At 43.0% G+C, this 22,108-nt stretch overlaps 1 protein-coding gene across 4 annotated transcripts in view; it reads right to left on the bottom strand.

The window, feature by feature from the left end:
* CFAP47 (cilia and flagella associated protein 47) overlaps positions 1 to 22,108 on the bottom strand; it is a 548,331-nt gene that overhangs the window by 305,102 nt on the left and 221,121 nt on the right. For all 4 annotated transcript variants that reach the window (XM_056556158.1, XM_056556159.1, XM_056556156.1 and 1 more), the window contains exons 40-41: positions 21,984 to 22,072; positions 15,886 to 15,972 (exon numbers count right to left, since the gene is read on the bottom strand). In XM_056556158.1, coding sequence (XP_056412133.1) covers positions 15,886 to 15,972; positions 21,984 to 22,072 — 176 coding nt within the window. The remainder of the gene's footprint in view (positions 1 to 15,885; positions 15,973 to 21,983; positions 22,073 to 22,108) is intronic.

Raw genomic sequence — 22,108 nt, forward strand, 5'->3', positions numbered from 1 at the left:
AGAGGGTCTCGATCTCTTCTGGTCAAACTACGAAGTGGCAAAGAACGAGCCCGGCTGGCGGGATTTTGCCGTCAAGGCGATTTCCCGTCAGAACTCTGTCAAGAAAGTTACCGTTTTGACCCGTAACGAGTCACTTTCTTGTTATGACATTATGACCTGGCTTGGTCGGTATGGGGATGTGACGGATATGCCCAAGAAAAACTTGGATGAGCACGGGATCTGGTCCGGGGCCTGGACGTTTTCCGTCAAACTCAAGCGTTCAGGGAGTACAGTTGCCCACATTCCGTCAGCCGCCTTCCTTGGACGCGATAGGATCCAGGTCTTCTACCAGGGGCAACCCAAGGTCTGTCACAGGTGTGGCAGCCCCACCCACTTTAGCGCAGCCTGTACTGTTCAGGTCTGCGCTTTGTGTGGTGGGGTGGGTCATCTGGCCGCATCCTGTAGGCAGATCCGGTGCCACCTGTGTGGTGTCCTCGGGCACCCTTTTAGCCGTTGTCCTAGCGCCTTCGCCCGTGCGGCGGCCGCTCCGGCTGAGGAGAGCTGCGAAGTTGCCTCGGCTGGGGAGGGTACAGGCAGGGATGGGGGCGCAACAGGGCTAGTGAGGAGGAAAAAGGGCCCCGCCAAACTAAGGCGAGAGGAAAATCGTAGAAGGAGTAGGGAGCTGGAGAGTGCCCAGGTGACGGGGGTAGCTTCAGCCCCTGCTCCTGAAGCTGGCCCTGTAACCGCTGAAGCCCTAGAAGAGAACGTGCTGGATGAGGAGATCAGGAGACTTCACAGAGAGAAAGGCAATATGGCCGACCCTTCCGATTCCTCCCACTATGAAAGTGTGGATGAGGAAAGTGGGGTGAGGCCCAAATAGAAAGATAAGGGCAAAAGGAAAGGGAGAAAGAAGAGGTCAGAGCCCTCTGAAGTTCCTTGTACTACGGGCCAGGTCCAAAACGGAAGCCTGACTGCCCCCCCTCTGATTGACCTGTCAAACCGATACCTCGTCCTCGATACCATCTCCTCCCCCTCCTTGGAGGGGGAAGGTGAGGACGGGGTGCCTAGGGAGAAGGAGCCTCTGGGGGGAACTGGGCCCTGTCCTGTTGAGGCACCTTCCTCAGAGGGCAGGGCTAGACCGGAGCCGGACAGAGACGGGGACCATATGGATCAATCGGAGTGTAAAAAAAGATCCAAGAGTGGTCCTGCCCTCTCGTCTTCTTCGGGGGATGAGGGGGCAAAAAAGAAGGGAAAGAGAAAGTAAAGGGTGTGGCCGTCTAATTTAATCACCCTGTATGGCGGCACTCACCCCATTGACGCTGGCATCTATAAACTGTGCCAGTATAAAGTCTGATACGGCTAGATTCGCAGCCTTTGATTTTCTCGGCCGTGTTGAAGCCGACATTTTCCTTTTACAGGAGACCAGGTTGTCAGATCTAGCCTCTCTGGTAAAAGCCAGAAGAGAGTGGAGGCACGGTCCCTCCCACTGGTCTCTTGCGGCTGAGCCGTATAGTGGGGTGGTGGTCCTTTTTACCGCTCCTGTTGAATGCCGACGGGTTATTGAATTAGAAATGGGGAGGTGCCTGATCTTAGATGTCTTCATGAAGGGACAAGAGCTCCGGCTCATTAACATCTACGCCCCGCAAACTAAGCGGGGCCGTAAAGATCTCTTTATGAGGATTAAGCCCTTTCTTTTTACGAGTCGGCAAGTGATCTTTGGAGGGGACTTCAATAATGTCACGAGGTCCCAAGATAGGAGAGGCTCCAATGGTCCGCTGACTTGCGATAGTGTGGCACTGATTAGCATAGCTAGAGAAGCTCGCCTAGAGGACGCCCACATCCGGAGCCCCTCAGGCCACACGGGTTTCACCTATCATCAAGGTAGTCGCAGGTCTAGGATAGATAGGTTTTATTTAAAGGAGGAAGCTGTCTCTTCCGTAGTGTCCGTGGTTGAGGTGGAGTTCTCCGATCACTGTATGATTTTGTTTTCCCTGAATGTTTCAGAGACCCCCCGGATGGGAAAAGGTTATTGGAAGCTGAATTCGTCCCTCCTGGAGGAAGCGGAAGTAAGACAGTCCTTTGAGGATTTTCTTCAGAGCCAGGTACCTTTACTGGGCCTATGTAGTAGTAAGTCAGAGTGGTGGGAGATATTCAAGAAGCGGGTTGCGGGGTTCTTCCGCCAGCTCTCGAGCCTCAGGTCCCTGAACAGGTACCGCCTGTATCAGGGTCTGAGGAGGAAACTCGAGCTTCTCGTCTCGACTGGAGGTAACCGAGAGGATATCTCCAGAGTGAAGTCCTTGCTGATGAGGTGTCAGTACGATAGGCACACATCTTTGGTTTTTGAGAGGGATTTCGGGAAGTACCGCTCGCCCGACCCTTACAGAAACTGTAAGATGTCAGTGAGTAGTAAAGTCATTTCAGGACTGATTGATAGTACAGGATCTCTGAATCGGTACAGATCAGGGATCTTGGAGGTTGTCAGATCCTTCTACTCGCACCTCTTGGGAAGGAAGGATCTAGATCGAGACAGGATGTCGGTTTTCCTGACTGAAACCATTCCTGAGCCAGGGGTAGACCCCTCTCTTGATGTTTTGGCAGAAGAAATCAGGGAAGAGGAAGTGAGAATGGCGATCGAGGGGCTTGCCCCTAAGAAGTCGCCAGGTCCGGATGGCTTAACATCCGAGTGGTACAGGACCTTTAAGGAGTCTTTAGCTCCCCTCTTGACTGAGGTATTCAATGAGTGTCTCTCCTCGGGCACTCTGCCAAAGTCAATGAGGAGGTCAGCCCTGATTCTTCTGTCAAAGGGTAAAGATCCTAGCCGTATTGAGAATTGGAGACCCATAGCTCTTCTCAATACGGACAGGAAGCTTCTGGCTAAGATATTGTTTAATCGGCTGGTGAAGTTTGCACCCCGGCTCCTTTCTGGGGCTCAGCACTGCTCTTTTCCAGGCCGAAGCACCTTAAGTGCTGTCCTTAGTGTCAGGGAGGCAGTGGAGCGGAGTAGTGCAGGTCTCTGGAAGGGGTACTTGCTGTCCTTGGATCAGGCCAAAGCATTTGATCGGGTGAACCACGAGTACCTATGGTCCGTCCTCCTGAGATATGGCTTACCAACTACTTTTGTTAATTGGCTTAAGATCTTGTATGCAGGGGCAGAGAGTTTCCCGCTGGTGAACGGGTGGTCTGGCCGCTCTTTTGTGGTGGGTTCCGGAGTCCGTCAGGGTTGTCCTCTTAGCCCGCTTTTATACGTGTTCGCAATCGATCCCTTCGTCCGGAGGGTAGATTGTGGGCCGTTGGCGGGAGTCGGGATGAGTCTGGCGGAGCTGGATGTCGCCCAGAGAGTGGTGGCGTACGCTGACGATGTCACTATTTTCGTCTCCTCAAGAGAGGAGGTCGATGTGGTGATGTCGGAGGTGGACCGCTACTCGGAGGCATCTGGGTCTAAGATCAACCGGGATAAGTGTGAGAGTCTCTGGCTGGGAGGGGGAGACCCCACGTTTGATCTCCCGGACACCCTTCCAGGGCCCCAAGAGTCAGCAAAAGTCTTAGGCATCACATTCGGCCAAGATGATTATCCCACCAAAAACTGGGATGGTAAGCTCCAGGATGCCGCTCAGAAGGTGGATCAGTGGAAGGGTTGGTCTATGACCCTCAGGGAAAGGGTACACCTGATCAAATCATACCTGCTCCCCTTGTTTATCTATCTGGGCAGTGTATGTATCTTGCCAGAGGCTTACTACACTAGGATCTACAGCCTGTTTTTCCAACTGTTATGGGGGAACAGGATGAACCTAGTCAAGAGGGAGGTTACGTACCGCACGAGGAGACTAGGGGGTTTATCTATGGTAAACCCTGTGGTGTTCTTTACGAACACCTTCTTGAAAGCTAACATCGCAAACCTCTGGTCAGAGAGGGCTTCTCCGTGGGTACTCTCCTGCAGGGAATGGTTTCGGCCTTTCTTCCAGGAATGGGAGAGAGGAGGGCGAGTGAAGGACCTCCGTACACCCCATGGATATCTTCCGGCTTACGCTACCCCGACTTTGAAGGCGATACGCCGGTGGGGTCTGGGAGTGTGGGAGATCAGGACCCAGTCAAGGCAGTTCCTTGACAAACGGGTTCTGTTGACCCACTTCCAGAAGCCTCTGGCGCTCAGGGACTGCCCAGGTCGGGATCTGAGGGTGGGGTTGTATCTTTTGAACATGAAAAGGATCCCCCAGAAGTTTTGGGACTTGGCCTGGCGCTGCTTTCAGGGGAAGTTATATGTAAGGGACAACCTGAAGTGTAGGAACTCTGATGACTGGGGATGTCCCCGAGAAGAGTGCGGGGACACGCTGGAAAGCATGGACCACTTCCTGCTTCATTGTCCCTTTAATATAGGGGTTTACAACCGGGTGGGCGCTTCCATCAACTGGAGTCAACTTGCCGGCCTTACCTATCCGGAGTGGGCTTATGGGGCATTCAGGTCCCTGGGTGGCCGAGACCGGGGCACTTTATTCTTAGTTAGTTTAGTGGTTAGGTACTACACGTGGAATGCACGGTGCTTAGTATCGACCCAACAGAAAGTCCTCTCCGAGGTGGAGGTCTGTAGGAACATCACTGGTGACCTCGGGAAGATCAGGTCTTTGGAGTATGGCAGTCTTGGTACCAGTAGGGCTTCTCTCCTATGGAGAGGTTTTTCTTTTGATGTGCCCTAGGTACTAGGCCCTTAAGGTGAAGTACCTTATTTTGGCCAGGGATAGTGTATATATCTTAGGGTGAGTATAGGGTCAGTTTAATGAAGGGATAGTGATAGGGTTAGAGGTTGATAGGGAGAGGAATTTAAATTTAATTTTATCAGGATTGCCATCCTTCTTCCTGGTGGGGGGCTATGCATGTCACCTTAGCCTTTTGTTTTGTTTTCTATGGATGGATTGTAAAGGGCTTGCAGGCAACCAAACTTGGGCCTTGTGGTTTTGGTGTATTGTACTGTTAATATTGCTTTGTTGTAGAGTATGTATATATTGTTTTGTATATATTGTTCTGTTTACATTAGGTGGGTAGGGGTGTATTTTAGGTTGGGTGGGGTTTCTTTTTTGGGTGGTGTGTACCCAGGACTGGACTGTTGCATTGGGTACTATTTTGAGGGTCTGGTATGGGTCAGTTGTGGACAAAAACTGTGACCTATGGACTCTGACCCATGTCCAGAGGGGGTGGTGGGATAGTTTAGTATAGGTTGTTTTTCTGTGTTATAAATGTATTTATTTATTTATTTTTTTTTATTTATTTTTTTTTGGTATGTATATTCTGTATGGTTTTATGTATAGTGGGAATTTTTTTTGTATTTTTATTTAAATTTTTTTTTAATTTTTTTATTTTTTTATATTATTATTTATATAATGTCATAATTATTTTGAGAGAAAGGCAGTCGGACCAGTTTTCAGTTATTATAGTATTATATTATTTTTGTTAAGGCAGCTAGCCATATTTTTGTTTTTAGGGGGGGGGGAGTGTGGTTATGTTTCCTAGTTTGGATATTTTTAGTTTTTGATCCAAGCGAGGAAAGCTTTATTTATGTTCATTAGGTATGTGTGTGTGTGTGTGTGTGTTGGACTATAGTAGGTAATGATTTATTTATTCATTTATTTTTGGTTTATCTGGGCTGGCCGGTTAGGAAGGTTTAAGTTGTTATTTTGAGACGGATAGTTTGTTTTTATGTTAAGTTTTGTTAATTTTGTTACAGTGAAATGAACTTGTTTTGTGTTTTGTACTTTTATAATAAAAAAGAGTGTCAGCAGAGAGTACTGTGGTCAGACAGAAAAGAAATTCAAAAAAAGAAAATAACGTCCTGTGGAGCATACATCAGCTGATAAGTACTAGAAGGAATAAGATGTTTAAATAGAAATTATTTATAAATCTGTTTAACTGTCTGGTACCAATTGATTTTAAAAATACATTGTTTTCCACTGGAGTACTCCTTTAAGCTGAATTGTATTTAGACTTTGCTGTTTTAATTACACGCAAATCTACAGGAAAAATAGACCCTAAAGGCAAGAGACTGGCTTTAATGGAGCTGTCCCTGTTAGATTTCTGTTGTGGTCAAGCTATTATTGTGTCAAAACTTGGGCTCATCATGTTATCCTCTGCTGGGACTGTATTTACAAGGGTGACCACCTACTCCTGCTCTGCTAGTCATAGCCACTACTTTTTGCTCTTTTATTACCAGAAAATATGTAAAAGCAACTATAGCACAGATTCCCATTAAGTACTCTTCTAACTTTAATACTAGATATTCATATTGTTCATGCTCAAAAATATCTGATTAAAAAAAAAAAAAAAAACATTTTAAATTACAGCTGGTGTCCCAATGGTTAAGTATGCAACCAACTTGCCTTTTCTCTTTATTCTGGAGCTCCACATTTGTAATCCTATTATTGCTGCATATAGCTGACACTATCTAAATCACTGATGGGCAATTTACTGTAGGACTAGATTTATTCACAGATGCTATGATTTACCTTATCTTAAAGTACAAAGAGGAGATTACTTTTGATAGCTCAAGCACTAATAATAATTGTAGTGGCAACACAGTACTGATTATTTTGTTTTTTTATTTTGATGGCAAGGTTCCATTCAGCAAATATACCACAAAATGTGTTGAGATTTGTCATTTCTAAGTGAACAATCGAGTGCACATATGAAATGTTATTTAAACCACTGGAACAGTTCTTATTAGTCTGTGTTTTTTACCTAATGTTTGACAGGTGTGATGAAATGAAAGGGCTTTACTAGAAATGTCTCTAAAATATCATACCTTAAATCAGGGGTCCTCAAACTACGGCCCGCGGGCCACATGCGGCCCGCCGAGGACATTTATCCGGCCCGCCGCTGCCTTAGGACATCCCTGTGTCCCGAAATATGTTTTCGGGACACAGGGATGCGCTCTCTGCGGCCCCACGTTTACTTTAAAAACGCAAGGACCACCAAGAGGTAGCGCACGCAGGGACGTCACTGACATCCCGCGCGTGTGCTCATAACAACGGAGCGCGGAGGAGCGGAGCAGCGAGCAGAACGTGTGCTGGCAAGCTTGGTAAGTGTTGCCAGCGGGACGTCAGCTTTGGCTCCTCCGGTCCCGGGACATACTGCTATGGTGGTCGGAGCACTGAAGTGGGACAGTACACAGGAATACAGCCTCCAGCCATACACTGTATGGCTGGAGGCTGTATGTCTGTGGCGAAACTATACTGCACCTAATGTGGGGGAACTATATTGCCAACTAAATGTGGGGGAACTAAAACCTAATGTGGGGGAACTATACTGCACCTAATGTGGGGGAACCACAACCTAATGTGGGGGAACTATACTGCCTACCTAATGTGGGGGAACTATACTGCCAACCTAATGTGGGGGAACTATACTGCAAACCTAATGTGGAGGAACTACAACCTAATGTGGGGAAACTATACTGCACCTAATGTGGGGAACTATACTGCACCCTAATGTGGGGGACTATACTGCACAAATGTGGGGGAACTATACTGCCAACTAAATGTGGGGGAACTACAACCTAATGTGGGGGGAACTATACTGCCTACCTAATGTGGGGAACTATACTGCACCCTAATGTGGGGGACTATACTGCACAAATGTGGGGGAACTATACTGCCAACTAAATGTGGGGGAACTACAACCTAATGTGGGGGGAACTATACTGCCTACCTAATGTGGGGGAACTACAACCTAATGTGGGGGAACTACAACCTAATGTGGGGGGAACTATACTGCCTACCTAATGTGGGGGAACTACAACCTAATGTTGGGGAACTATACTGCCAACCTAATGTGGGGGTACTATACTGCAACTAATGTGGGGGAACTACAACCTAATGTGGGGGAATTATACTGCCAACTAAATGTGGGGAACTACAACCTAATGTGGGGGGATCAATACTGCCAACCTAATGTGGGGGAACTATACTACCAACCTAATGTGGGGGAGCTATACTTTGAACCTAATGTGTGGGAACTATAATGCCAACTAAATGTGGGGGAACTACAACCTAATGTGGGGGGCTATACAGCCAACCTAATGTGGGGGAACTATACTGCCAACCTAATGTGGGGGGAACTACAACCTAATGTGGGGGGAACTATACTGCCAACCTAATGTGGGGGGACTATACTGCCAACCTAATGTGGTGGGGGGGGGGGGAGAACTATACTGACAGTCTAATGTGGGGGAACTCTACTGCCAACCTAATGTGGGGGAACTATACTGCCAACCTAATGTGGGAGAACTACAACCTAATGTGGGGGGACTATACTGCCAACCCTAATGTGGGGGAACTACAACCTAATGTGGGGGAGATATACTGCCAACCTAATGTGGGGGGATCTATACTGCCAACCTGATGTGGAGGGAACTATGCTGCCTACCTAATGTGGAGGGAACTGTGCTGCGTACTTAAAGGGGTAGTCCACTAATAAGATATATAAGTGTGCATAGGAATTTGTTCATATTTTTTTTTTTTTTTTTTTTTATTACTATAGTCTAGCCCTCCAAAGGTCTGAGGGACCGTGAACTGGCAGCCTGTTTAAAAAGTTTGAGGACCCCTGCCTCAAATAATAATGATGATGATGATGATAATTATGAAAAATATGAATGTTTTCTTCAAGAATAGTACAGCACTTGCCTATTGGCTTTGTTTGGTACTGTAGCCAAATAAAAGACAATTGTGGTGAGCTGCAATACCATATTACCTAGGTATATAGTTACATTGTTTGTAAAGCTTAAAAAAGATATATGTCTATCCAGTTCAAAATATTGCCCAACAGTGTTGATCCAAATGTAGCCAATAGCCACAGTAATGTTTCTAGAAGACACCAACCATGTTTTTCTAATTTTATACAACCCCATAAGCACTATTTTCCTGCCAAATAAAGTGTACATCCAGTGATGACTAAATGACAGTTGGATATACGACAGAGCAGAGATTTGCAAAAGACTACAAGCGGTAAAACTACTTGGATTTTGGACCTGAATTTTGTGGGAGTCCCATGCAGGTCTATGGAACTTTTGCCAAATCCAAAGGTTGGGCACCCATAGTCTCGCAAAGCTTTTATCACCTCAACAGATTCTATGATGCAGTAATGCACTCCACATCATCTATTAACCCCTTAAGGACTCAGGGTTTTTCCGTTTTTGCATTTTTGTTCCTCCTTACCTTTAAAAAATCATAACTCTTTCAATTTTGCACCTACAAATTTATATGATGGCTTATTTTTTGCGCCACCAATTCAAAAAAAAAAAATCAATTTTGTAACTTTTGGGGGCTTCCATTTCTACACAGTACATTTTTTGGTAAAAATTACACCTTCTCTTTATTCTGTAGGTTCATACGATTAAAATGATACCCTACTTATATAGGTTTGATTTTGTCGTACTTCTGGAAAAAATCATAACTACATGCAGGAAAATTTATACGTTTAAAATTGTCATCTTCTGACCCCTATAACGTTTTTATTTTTCTGCGTATGGGGCGGTATACAGGCTTTTTTTTTTGCGCCGTGATCTGAAGTTTTTAGCGGTACCATTTTTGTATTGATAGGACTTCATGATATAAAATGTGACCAAAAATACACTATTTTGGAATTTGGAAATTTTCTGCTTGCACGCCATTAACCGTGCACTTTAATTAATGATATATCTTTATATTTTGGACATTTCCGCACGCGGCGATACCACATATGTTTATTTTTATTTTATTTACACAGTTTGTTATTTTTTATGGGAAAAGGGGGGTGATTCAAACTTTTATTAGGGAAGGGGTTAAATGATCTTTATTCACTTCTTTTTCACTTTTTTTTTGCAATGTTATAGCTCCCATAGGGACCTATAGCACTGCAAACCATGATCTTTTACATTGATCAGTGGTTTCTCATAGGAAACCATTGATCAATGATTCTGTCGCTTGACTGCTCATTTCTGGATCTCAGGCACTGATCAGTCATTCGGCGATCGGACACCAAGAGGCAAGGTAAGGGACCCTCCTGCTGTCTTACAGCTGTTCAGGATGGCGCAATTTCCCCACGGACATCCCGAACAGCCACCTGAGCTAACCGGCAATGATTTACTTTCACTTTAGATGCAGCGTTTAACTTTGAACGCCGTATCTAAAGGGTTAATAGCGCGCGGCACTGCGATCAGTGCCGTGCGCAAATAGCCATGGGTCCCGGCCGCTGTTAGAGGCCGGGCCCGACCCGCTATGCCGTGGCCCCACATTATAGAACGGGAGCGGACTCATGACGTACCAGTACGTCATGGGTCCTGAAAGGGTTAAAGCGTACCTGTCACATCACCCAAAAATGGGATATGTTGCTCAGTATATCATCCTGATCATGTACATATCATTTTTATGTGTCTATGACCTATATTTATCTCAGAATTAGCTTTATGTCTGAATTACGTGTTTTCCACCAGAAGCGGGGGGGCGGGTCCCTTTCTTCTCCTCAGGTGATAACCACTCCCCCTCCTCCCTCACTCTCCTCAGTCACTGGTCTCGGGAGTGAGCATCTGTGACCCTTTCCTTTCTGGTTTTATGCTATACACATACTGTGCGCTTACAGATTTTGCAAAAATACAGCTCCCAGCATGCCCACACATCCTTTGATTTGTAGGTTTGCAACGGCTGGAGGCATAAGATTGGTAAAACTCAGATTTTCAGCAGTGTTGCTGCAGGCTGTGTTCCTCCTACTGTGGCAAAACTTCAACTCCCAGCATGCCAACACATCATTTGGCTGTGCAGGCATGCTGGGAGTTGTAGTTTTACAACAGCTGGAGGCATATGAGTGTAGTTCCCCTGTATTAGACACACACACACACACACACACACACACACACATTGACTTCATTTATTCATACACATGCACATTACCTAGACAACACAGATTTACACACAGACATATATATCCACACACATATATACATGCAGGAATACTTTTTAAACAAAAATTCCTCCTTTAGATCTGCAGACCTGTCAATCATGAAGTGGGTCCATGACATAGGTGATGAGTGGACACAGCAAGGCTGGTATGTATCCCAGGAGGCAGTTTTTTGACTGGCTTTTTCAGTATGAAATATTGGTTTTGCATGCTTTACAACATATCAAAAGTTTTTATATCTGACTGCCCATTTAAGGACCTGCATACCCAGCCAAGTGACCTCATCTGGTAGGCCCATTAGCCATATCCTGCACTTTGCTTCTTGCCTTTTTTACATGATTCAAAAAATATGATAAAACATGCAGAGAATTACATTATTTGAAGCTATACTGCTGCCCCCTGTATTCCTGGGGATACACTGCTTGAGGAAAGAAGTTCAACTTGCCTCATTGACAGTGTGCCCCTAAGAGAAAGACCAAGTTCATATGTATTTATTGCATACATAAAATAAATAAAATCTAATGCCATAATAGTAACACTATAGTATTATAAATATAAAGGCATATAAAGGGGGTGTATTCTAGGAATATGCAAGAAATTAAGAGTATGTGATATTTAATATCAGAGGTGTAACTTGGTGATTTTAGTAGTAGAAACTACTAATAGCAGCCCAATGACTGTAGTTACAATTTAATCCCCATATATGTAACAATAAATAGCACCCTGTTTACCATTGAATGTTGAACATTCCTGAAGTCAAACAATAAGAGAAAAACAACACTTTTTGAATTCCATAAGGTAAAATATTTTTTAAATCTATTTTTAAATGGCTTCTTGGGATAGATTGAATTTGAATTATTGCTCTCAATATAACACTTTAAGCAAGTTTGTGAACAACAATGAATGACTCAGAATTACAACTACAATAAAAATTGTGATTCCCTTGTTACTGACTATACTTTTTCAATTCTCAGTTCTGCATCCACACAAACAACCAAAATGTCTCTATAAATATAATAACCCATCCAAAACATTCTTTGAATTATTTAACACTAGTTAAAATAGCAAAAATCTTCTTGATGCAACATTTATGCTTGTATATTAGTGGTATAGCTAAATTGATTATATCTTATATTTACAGCTATATACAGCTGCTGCCAATACGTTGTCCTTACAGTGTGAGCAGCTCCTATCTGAAACTTCTAACCCTTTCCGTTGTTGATTGCAAGCCACTGTGCATCAGTCCATTCTCCTTTTGTTGCCACTTGACATTCAAGTTTACTGTACTTGTTTTTATTTTTATTTTTTTATAATGTACATAAAGGGGTATTCCACTGTGTCAATTTGTGGTGCTCTTCAACCTCTGAAGCCATGCTGGCAGCACTCATACTTCTATTTCCATAAGACAACCTCTGGATATGACGCTGAGCATGTGCATTCAACTTCTTTGGTCGACCATGGCGAGGACTGTTTTAGATGGAACCTGTCCTGTGAAATCACTGTAGGGTCTTGCCCACCTTGCCCATTTTCTTGGAAATCTTCTTATAGCATAGGCCATCTTTATGTTCTTTTTTTTTTTTTTTCAGATTCTCAGAGAGTTCTTTACCATGAGGTGCAAAGTTGAACTTCCAGTGACCAGTATTAGTTATAATACCAAATGTAAGATACCTGCTCTCCATTTACACTAAGGACTTGTAACACTAACAAGATACTTGCCACTGAGGAGGGAAAATGGCTAATTGGGCCCAATTCGAACATTTACTCAGTTTTAAGGTTTAGACAACTATTACTGTGTGTTGAGTTATTTTGAGGGGAAACAACATTAAACACTGTTATACAGGCTGTGCACTCACAACTTTACATTGTAGCAGAGTGTCATTTCTTCAGTGTTGTCACATGAAAAAATATAAAATATTCACAAAAATTTGAGGGGTGTACTCAGTGGCGTACTAAGGGGGGGGGGGGGCACCCCGGGTGCCGCTCACAAGGGGGGTGCCAGGGGCGGACTGACCCACCGCCGCCACCACCACTACTGAGGATCCGGGACACTCGTCCCAGATCCCCAGCAGACAGCGCTACATTCTCCTGTATGCTCGATACACGCTCATACAGGAGAAGGCGTCCGCTCTGTGTGAGCCGCATCTGCAGCTTACACAGAGGAAACGTGACCTCCGCCCCCACGCAGCACGCAGTACAGGCGCCGATGACGTCACTCATCGGCACCTGTACTGTGGACGGGAGAAGACGCAGCCCTGCAGCTGAGGAGATCGCTGCGTGGGACATCTGGTGAGCATCTTTTTTTTAATTTTATTTCTCAACTCTGCAGACACCTATGGGGAAGGGGAGGGGGGGGTACTCTACATATACCTATGGGGAAGGGGAGGGGGGGGGTTACTCTACATAAACCTATGGGCAAGGGGAGGGGTTAATCTACATATACCTATGGGGAAGGGGAGGGGGGTTACTCAACATATACCTATGGGGAAGGGAAGGGGAGGGGGGGGTTACTCTACATATACCTAAGAGGAGGGGGGGGGGTTACTCTACATATACCTATGGGGAAGGGGAGGGGGGGTTACTCTACATATACTTATGGGCAAGGGGAGGGGTTACTCTACATATACCTATGGGGAAGGGGAGGGGGGGAGGTTACTCTACATATACCTATGGGGAAGGGGAGGGGGGTTACTCTACATATACCTATAGGGGAGGGGGGTTACTCTACATATACCTATGGGGGAAGGGAAGGGGAGGAGGGGGGGTGTTACTCTACATATACCTAAGGGGAGGGGGGGTTACTCTACATATACCTATGGGGAAGGGGAGGGGGGGAGTGTTACTCTACATATACCTATGGGGAAGGGGAGGGGTTACTCTACATATACCTATGGGGAAGGGGGGTTACTCTACATATACCTATGGGGAAGAGGGGGGGGGGTGTAGCTGCATATACATGTGGGAAAGAGGGGGGTGTAACTTCATATACCTATGGGAAAGGGGGGTGTAACTGCATATACCTATGGGAAAGGGGGGGTAACTGCATATACCTATGGGAAAGAGGGGGGGATGTAACTGCATATACCTATGGGGAAGGGGGGGTGTAACTGCATATACCTATGGGAAAGAGGGGGGTGTAACTGCATATACCTATGGGAAAGGGGGGGGGGTGTAACTGCATATACCTATGGGAAAGGGGGGGTGTAACTGCATATACCTATGGGAAAGGGGGGGGTGTAACTGCATATACCTATGGGAAAGGGGGGGGTGTAACTGCATATACCTATGGGAAAGAGGGGAGGGGGGTGTAACTGCATATACCTATGTGAAAGAGAGGGGGGGTGTAACTGCATATACCTATGGGAATGAGGGGGGGGTGTAACTGCTTATACCTATGGGAAAGAGGGGGGGGGGTGTACCTGCTTATACCTATGGGAAAGAGGGGAGGGGAAGGTAACTCTGCCTATACCAATGGGGAAGAGGGGGGATCTGTCTATACCTATGGGGCAGAAGTGGTTTAACTCTGCCTATACCTATGGGAAACGGGGGGAGGGGGGTTTTAACTCTGCCTATACCTACAGGGAAAGGGGGTGAGTGGACTCTGCTGCCTATACCTAAGGAGAAAGGGGGGTTAACTATGTTCCTATACCTACAGGGAAGGGGGGCTACCTAACTTTATACCTGGATGCCTAACTACTTACCTACATACCCCGCTACCTAACTATGCACATACCTGGCCTTCATACATGGCTGCCTAACTACCTAGCTAGCCCCCTACCTACCTAACTTGTCACCTACCTACATATCTGATCTACCTACCTAGTTACCTATTTACCTGGCTACCTACCTACCTGCCCGTTTACTGTGCAGGACACCAAGGAGGCCATTATTACAGTGTGTGGGCCTATAGATGGAAAGATTGTGTAGAGGAGGGCACTGGAAAAATGCAGAGTCTGACATGTTTTTCCTGCAGATGTTAAGAGATCCACATGACGGTCTTATCCGCATGGAGAAGAAAAGGAAAGAGGACGCCGCTGATCAGAAAAAAACATAATTGTGAGTCCCAAAATGTAACTAATCACTTATGGTATACACATCCTGTGTACAGCTGATATCTAAAGCCATATGGTCCTGTATATAATCACTTATACAGATCCTTTATAGTATACTGGTCTGTGTATAGTGGTTTTATTCAGTACAGTATGGCGGTATTATACAGTTATTGTGTGGTGGTATATATTTACTCCTTGTATACCAGTATTATTAGTCATGGAAATGTACCTATGTTAAAGTGTTTCTTATATATATACATTTTAGTTTATTGTGTGTGGGATTTAGGTGGAATAGGGGCATGGAAGAAGATTGACGAGCTGCAGAGCCTAGCAGGGGCCCTTGTTTTTTTTTTTGGTCCGTGGGCCCCGAGTGTTGTCAATCCGCTCCTGGGAGGGGGTGTAATTAAGGGGGGGGGGGGTAAATAAAGGGAGGGGAAGGGAGGATGGTGTAATTAAGGGGGGGTGTGGGGGTGCCAAACAAAGGGTCCGCCCCGGGTGCCAAATGCTCTAGGTACGCCCCTGGGTGTACTCACTTATGGGAGATACTATATATAATTAACAGAGTAGGCATGAATATTTTACACAATTAATCTTTGGGTCAGGCCCCCCAACCTGACATTTGGCAAGCATAGTGTCAGTACATACTGACTATTGTATTTTACTCTTTTACTGCAGTGCATCTGTTTACTAAACTGTGAAACATATAACTGTTAATTCTGACCTCTCACATTAAAGTTAGGATATCTTAAAATTTCTTAATGGAGTTAAATATACAATTACAGTAGTTATCGTAATAGTGTCAGTCAATACTAAGCCTTGCCTTCTATTCAGTTTTTCAATTATTGCTATTTATTGTAACTTTTCTGCTACTTTCACTTTATTTGTTTCTTATTCTACTGGGAGTAGATTTGTATGAGACATTGCAAGTGACAATGTACAGTACCTGAATCGTTTTTCATCTTTCAGTCTTGTAATTTCATCTTGGAAATTAGGAAACTGTAAGTGGTTTGACGATTCCACTAAAATCACTCTGTAAGAAATGGAAAAAGTTGGTCAGACAAATAAAATAAATGGTATAAGGTAATTCAGAAATATTCCTTTCATAAAAAGTGATGTTCAGAAAATGGCAGATGTCATGTAATTCTGACAAAATAATTCATGGGAAATTTAGCATGCTGGACCATTTAGCGCTCCAAGTTCAACACTTAAATACTGTCTTTTAAAAAGCTATCACATAAGAGATTTTCAATTTTGTAGCTGTCAAATAGAGCTATAATGTTCTCAAGCTCCCAAGGAAAATGGTTAAAATACCTAATAATAATCAGATTAGTGGATGTGTACATCATACCAATATGAGCGAAATGTTATAAAATTGTCTCTGCTATAGTATAATTTGGAACTTAAAATAACATTAAATATTAAGCTTTAGAAAAGCTTTGTGATTTATTTATTTAATTTTAATCCATTAGACTAGATACAGAAAGAAATGAATTAAAGAGAATCTGATACCCTGTTCATCTGCACTAAACGCAATATACTTGGTTATAGTGCGGGTGACCAGCTTTACAAAGAGGGGTCACTTGCTTAAATACGGGCAGCATTTGCAGAGTTATTGTACTGTAATCTTCAGCTGTATTGCGCTCCAGGGTGCAATGAAGGCAGGGAGCCGGCTCACCCAGCTACCTCTTCCATATTCTCTGTCTGCCCCACCCCTATCAGTATTATGCTAATGAAGGCCATGGGTGAGCACACAGAGAGCAGAGTGCTCACCAGTGTCCCTCATTAGCAAAGTAAAGAAGAGGTGGGACTGATGGGGGATATAGAGAAGGCAAGGGTGCTTGGTGAGTCAGCTCCCTGCCTCCATTGCACCCTTGAGCTTATTGCAGCTAAAGATTACAGTACCATAACTCTGCAAATACTAAATGGATTTAAGTGACCGCTTTTTGTAAATCTAGTCACCTGCACTATAACCCAGTCAGATTCTCTTTAAATAATTTTATTATCTTAATAAGGATGGGTTTATACATTGTAAAATTACATGAAAAATATGGCTGCATCTTAATGTAAAAATATTCTCAATAAAAGAATATGGAAAAGTGGCTGTGTATGGAAAGGTGCACTGTTTAAAAAAAACATCCAAAATCCCGCTGTTTAAATTATGGTCTTTTTTAAACAGTATGTGTGCTGATGGTCACTTTTCATAAACTTTCATAGTGCACAGTTTTAGATAAAAAAATACAGCTGTTTTTTTACATCGCTTTTAAGGCCATATTTTGCTTCAATTTTTACAGTGTGTGAACCCAGCCTAATAGTACAATGTTAGAATTCTTAAATATCCTATTACCTGGGTATGCTAAGTATACATAAACTTAATGGCTGCTCCCGCATGCAAAACATTTGTAGGAGTGCAATATCATGAAATATTTTGACTACCGCTCATTAACGGTTTTTCTCTTTAACAGATTTTAAATGACTCTTAATGAGCACTAACTGCTAATACAACATGCCGAGATAATAAAGCCTATGTTTAGTAAAGCTTGTAAGCTATCCCAATGTCTCCCATATAAATACAGAGAAAAGAGCAGGTCATTTCTCTGAACAATGGACCTCATTTATGAAAATGAGGTCCATTGGCCTTTCTATCTATAGCAAACAGAGATCAGCTTTCATTTCCTCAACTGTTCAGTAAAAATGTATTTGATAAATGAAGAATACTGCATTTTATAAATAGAAGTGTATAAGATGTTTTAATAAATATGTTCAAGCCAAACAATCAAGCCATGTGAAACCATGAAACATTCATTTATGACCTTTGTGTTGTTTTTTTTTTTTTTTTTTTTTATTGCAAGACATCACTGGTCATTCAAATGTTTAATGGTTAAGGAATAATTTTGAACCTCTTGAAATAGAGACTATACCAACCCATCTTTAGAAGATTGGTGAGGACTATTTCATGACATCCAGGAGCTGCTGACCAAGATGAATTTTAAGGCAAGGATGTCATTAAAAAATCAGGTCCAAAAGCTATATACACTGATCAGCCATAACATGGCAATCACCTGCATAATAATGTGTTGGCCCTCTGAATGTGTTATGTGGTAATTTGCATGGAAGGGCCTTTGGGAAATTGACACTTTTGTCCGACACATGACATACTGTAGAAGTTCAGTTGGCTTGTGTTGCCATTCCTGAGCATGTTTGGCACATAGTATCCTTCTGAATGAGGCCACTGGCAAATGCAAATGCCCAGGGCATCTCCATGCCTCTGCCAGCTTGCTTTGTTCCTATGGAACTTCCTGGTGCCATGTCTTCCTCAGGTAAGTCTTCCTCATAGAAAATAAAATGTGCATTATCAGGCCAGCTTCCTCCATTGCTTCATGATCCAATTGTGATGCTTAAATGGCCATTGTTGCTTCTCACAAAAACATGATCTAAGAGATGATCTGGCATAAACCATTTGTGTAAAACTTGATAAGCTTTGTTCACATCTTCTTAAAACATGGATGCATACAGATTAAAAGGTTGAAAGTTGGGTACATCATGTGGAGTTCACCTCTACATGATCAAAATCTTTTTTGAACAAACCTGTTCTTAACCCCTTAAGGACCACAGGTTTTTCCGTTTTTGCACTTTCGTTTTTTCCTCCTCACCTTTTAAAAATCATAACCCTTTCAATTTTGCACCTAAAAATCCATATGATGGCTTATTGTTTGCACCACCATTGCTACTTTGCAGTGACATCAGTCATTTTACCCAAAAATCTACGGCGAAACGAAAAAAAAAAAAAACATTGTGCGACGAAATTGAAGAAAAAACGCCATTTTGTAAATTTTGGGGGCTTCCGTTTCTACGCAGTACATTTTTCGGTAAAAATGACACCTTATCTTTATTCTGTTGGTCCATATGATTAAAATGATACCCTACTTATATAGGTTTGATTTTGTCGTACTTCTGTAAAAAATCATAACTACATGCAGAAAAATGCATAAATTTAAAATTGTCATCTTCTGACCCCTATAACTTTTTTTTTCCCACATATGGGGCGGTATGAGGGCTAACTTTTTGCGCCATGATCTGAAGTTTTTAGCGGTACCATTTTTGTATTGATCGGATTTTTTGATCGCTTTTTATTCATTTTTTCATGATATAAAAAGCAACCAAAAATACGTTATTTTGGACTTTGGAATTTTTCCGTGCATACGCCATTGACTGTGCGGTTTAATTAATTATATATTTTTATAGTTCGGACATTTACGCACGCGGCGATACCACATATGTTTATATTTATTTTTATTTACATGGTGTTTTTTTATGGGAAAAGGGGGGTGATTTGAACTTTTATTAAGGAAAGGGTTAAATCACATTTATTAACTTTTTTTTTTACACTTTTTTTTTTGCAATGTTATAACTCCCACAGGGACCTATAACACTGCACACACTGATCTTATACCCAGTTCACTGCAAAGCCATAGCTTTGCAGTGATCAGGGTTATCGGCGGTCGATTGCTCATGCCTGACTCTCAGGCTTGGAGCAATCAATCGCCGAGGGGACACGCCGGAGGCAGGTAAGAGGACCTCCGCTCGTGTCCCAGCTGATCGGGACACCGCATTTTCACTGTGGTGGTCCCGATCAGCCCCGCTGAGCAGCCGGGCAGCTTTCACTTTCAGTTTAGACGCGGCGTTCAACTTTGAACACCGCGTCTAAAGGTTAACAGCGCATGGCAATCACTGCCGCGCGCTATTAGCCCCGGGTCCCGGCATCAGATACATGCCGGGACCGACCCGATATGATGCGGGGTCACCGCGTGACCCCGCGTTATGTCACGGGAGCCGGCCAAGGACGTAAATATACGTCCTTGGTCGTTAAGGGGTTAAACATGTGACATGACTGACTTGATGAAAGACCAACAATTTAAAATCACAAGAACCAATGGCAAAATAACATAATAATAATGAGAAACTACCCTATACATGGAGAACCCATATACATATCTATGTGAATTTGCACCAGATCACCCCACATATTCATATACCGCCAAATAACCACTCATGATGTTATGTAGTGGAGTTATGTAGTGTATGTTTTCATACACAAGGATACAGTTAAAGGGGTATTCCGGGCAAAAAAATCTTACCCACTATCCTTTGGAGATGTCTGATCGCGAAGGGCCCACTGCTGGGACCCCCCGCGGTCTCCCTGCAGCACCCACATTTTATGTGGGGCTGCGTCTCTAGTTTCAGAAACCCCCTGTGCTTCCAGGACTGGAGACGTGACGTAATGCCACGTCCCCTCCATTCATGTCTATGAGGTTTCTGAAACTAGAGACGCAGCCCCGCATAGAATGATCGCATGGGGTCCCAGCAGCGGGCCCCCCACGATCAGACATCTTATCCCCTATCCTTTGGATAGGGGATAAGATATTTTTGCCCGGAATACCCCTTTAAGCAATTTAAGAAATAACATAAACAGAGCCCAATATAGCAACATTAAAAAATGTCAGATGATTTATGACAAGTACTTACAGGACTTATGTTTATATGACAATGCTGGTGTGTATACTGCTCTGAACTTTATCATAATTTTTATAGCTTTGTTTAACTCTGTGTGGACACTCAGTGACTGTTATGTAAATAAATATTTTCATTGTTTTAATAACTGTGTTGTAAATGTGACATTGTGTTGGAAATGGTCTTTTATGAGAAATTGGAATTCTTAATGGGATATTCTGATTTCTATTATTAAAATCAGAAAAAAATGTTCAGCTTGGTGCATAACATAAAAACCCTATACTTATCTTTCTTGCTAGAAGTGTTCTACCAGAGCTGGTCCCATTGCACAGCGCTTCTTTTGTTTGGGTAAACGTGTTTACTGTCAATAGGTGACTGAGAAGAGACATTCCTGCGGCTGCTGATTGATAAAAAGGGCAATTCACGTGAACCCCAATAAAAGAGCCACTGTGCAATGGGACCAGTTCTAGCAGAATGCCAGAAGTAAGGAAGGTAAGTATAGAGTTTTTTTTTTCATGTTATACAGGCTAAGTAATTTTTTTAGAATAATACAGTAAAAACTAAAAATATTCCTTTAACTAAAATAGAAATAAAGTAAGCAGTAGCCCTAGTTACAGAAATGATATAGCCCCCTAACACTCACTGTAGAGTTTATCTGGGTTTGCTAAACCAGCAGCTACTGCAGCTAGTCGACAGCGAGTGATAACATGATCGGTACAGAGGTACAAAGCTCTATGGCCGCTCCTGCAGATATACAGTTTTAGAAACACTCTTCTTGACCATGTGTAGACCATCCAGATGTTTTAGTAATGCGGTGGTGCACTAGTGGTTAAATCACTTTCTATATTTATAGATTTTGCACTAACTTTCTTTTCTTATAATCAATAATTTCAAAGAAACTGCTTTTCTTTGATGACAAGACTTATTTCCCTTGGCGAGCCTAAAGTACCTCAGTCTGACACTCTATACAGAGAAATCGTCTGTGAGCCACATCATCAATAGAACTGTGTTATATAGAGTGTTTTGTCATGAAGCAGCACCTTTCAATGTAATACATAATACATGTAATGTACAAGCATTAAATATTGGGCACTCTTCATTTAACTGATAAAATGACCAACTAAAATGATGTACTCCTGATGCCATTATTTATAAAATTAGAAGATTGAGAGGCTTTATTACACATATTGTTGTGAATCTGCCATTGGCCATAATGCATGAAATAATTTGGCTTTGGATATCTTGTTTACTATAGTTATACTCCAACAAAAGCTCCTGCTGGCATTCCATTTGTTGGGATAATATGGGCTAGAAATTACTATAAACTTCTGGATTTAAAAAAAGAATAAATAATAATGTTTTATAAAATTGAACATGATGACTAGTTATTATATGTGGCAACAACCGCATTGTTTATTTGTATTGAAAGCTAAAATATGACTGGCTAACAAATCTACTATTCCTTACAAACACTAAAATGAGTTGTTACTTTTTTGTCATCTGATATATACATGGAGTATTACAGATCCGTACCTGAATTTTCCATGACGTTTGTAAGGACTTTCAATGGATAAACACATTTTTTCCAATTCATAGCAAGGAGTTTCCTGCTTTACCTGAACCTTAAAATAAATATAAGAATTCACAACTAACAGTTT

This window comes from Hyla sarda, chromosome 2, assembly GCF_029499605.1.
Source record: "Hyla sarda isolate aHylSar1 chromosome 2, aHylSar1.hap1, whole genome shotgun sequence".
Taxonomy (NCBI): Eukaryota; Metazoa; Chordata; class Amphibia; order Anura; family Hylidae; genus Hyla; species Hyla sarda.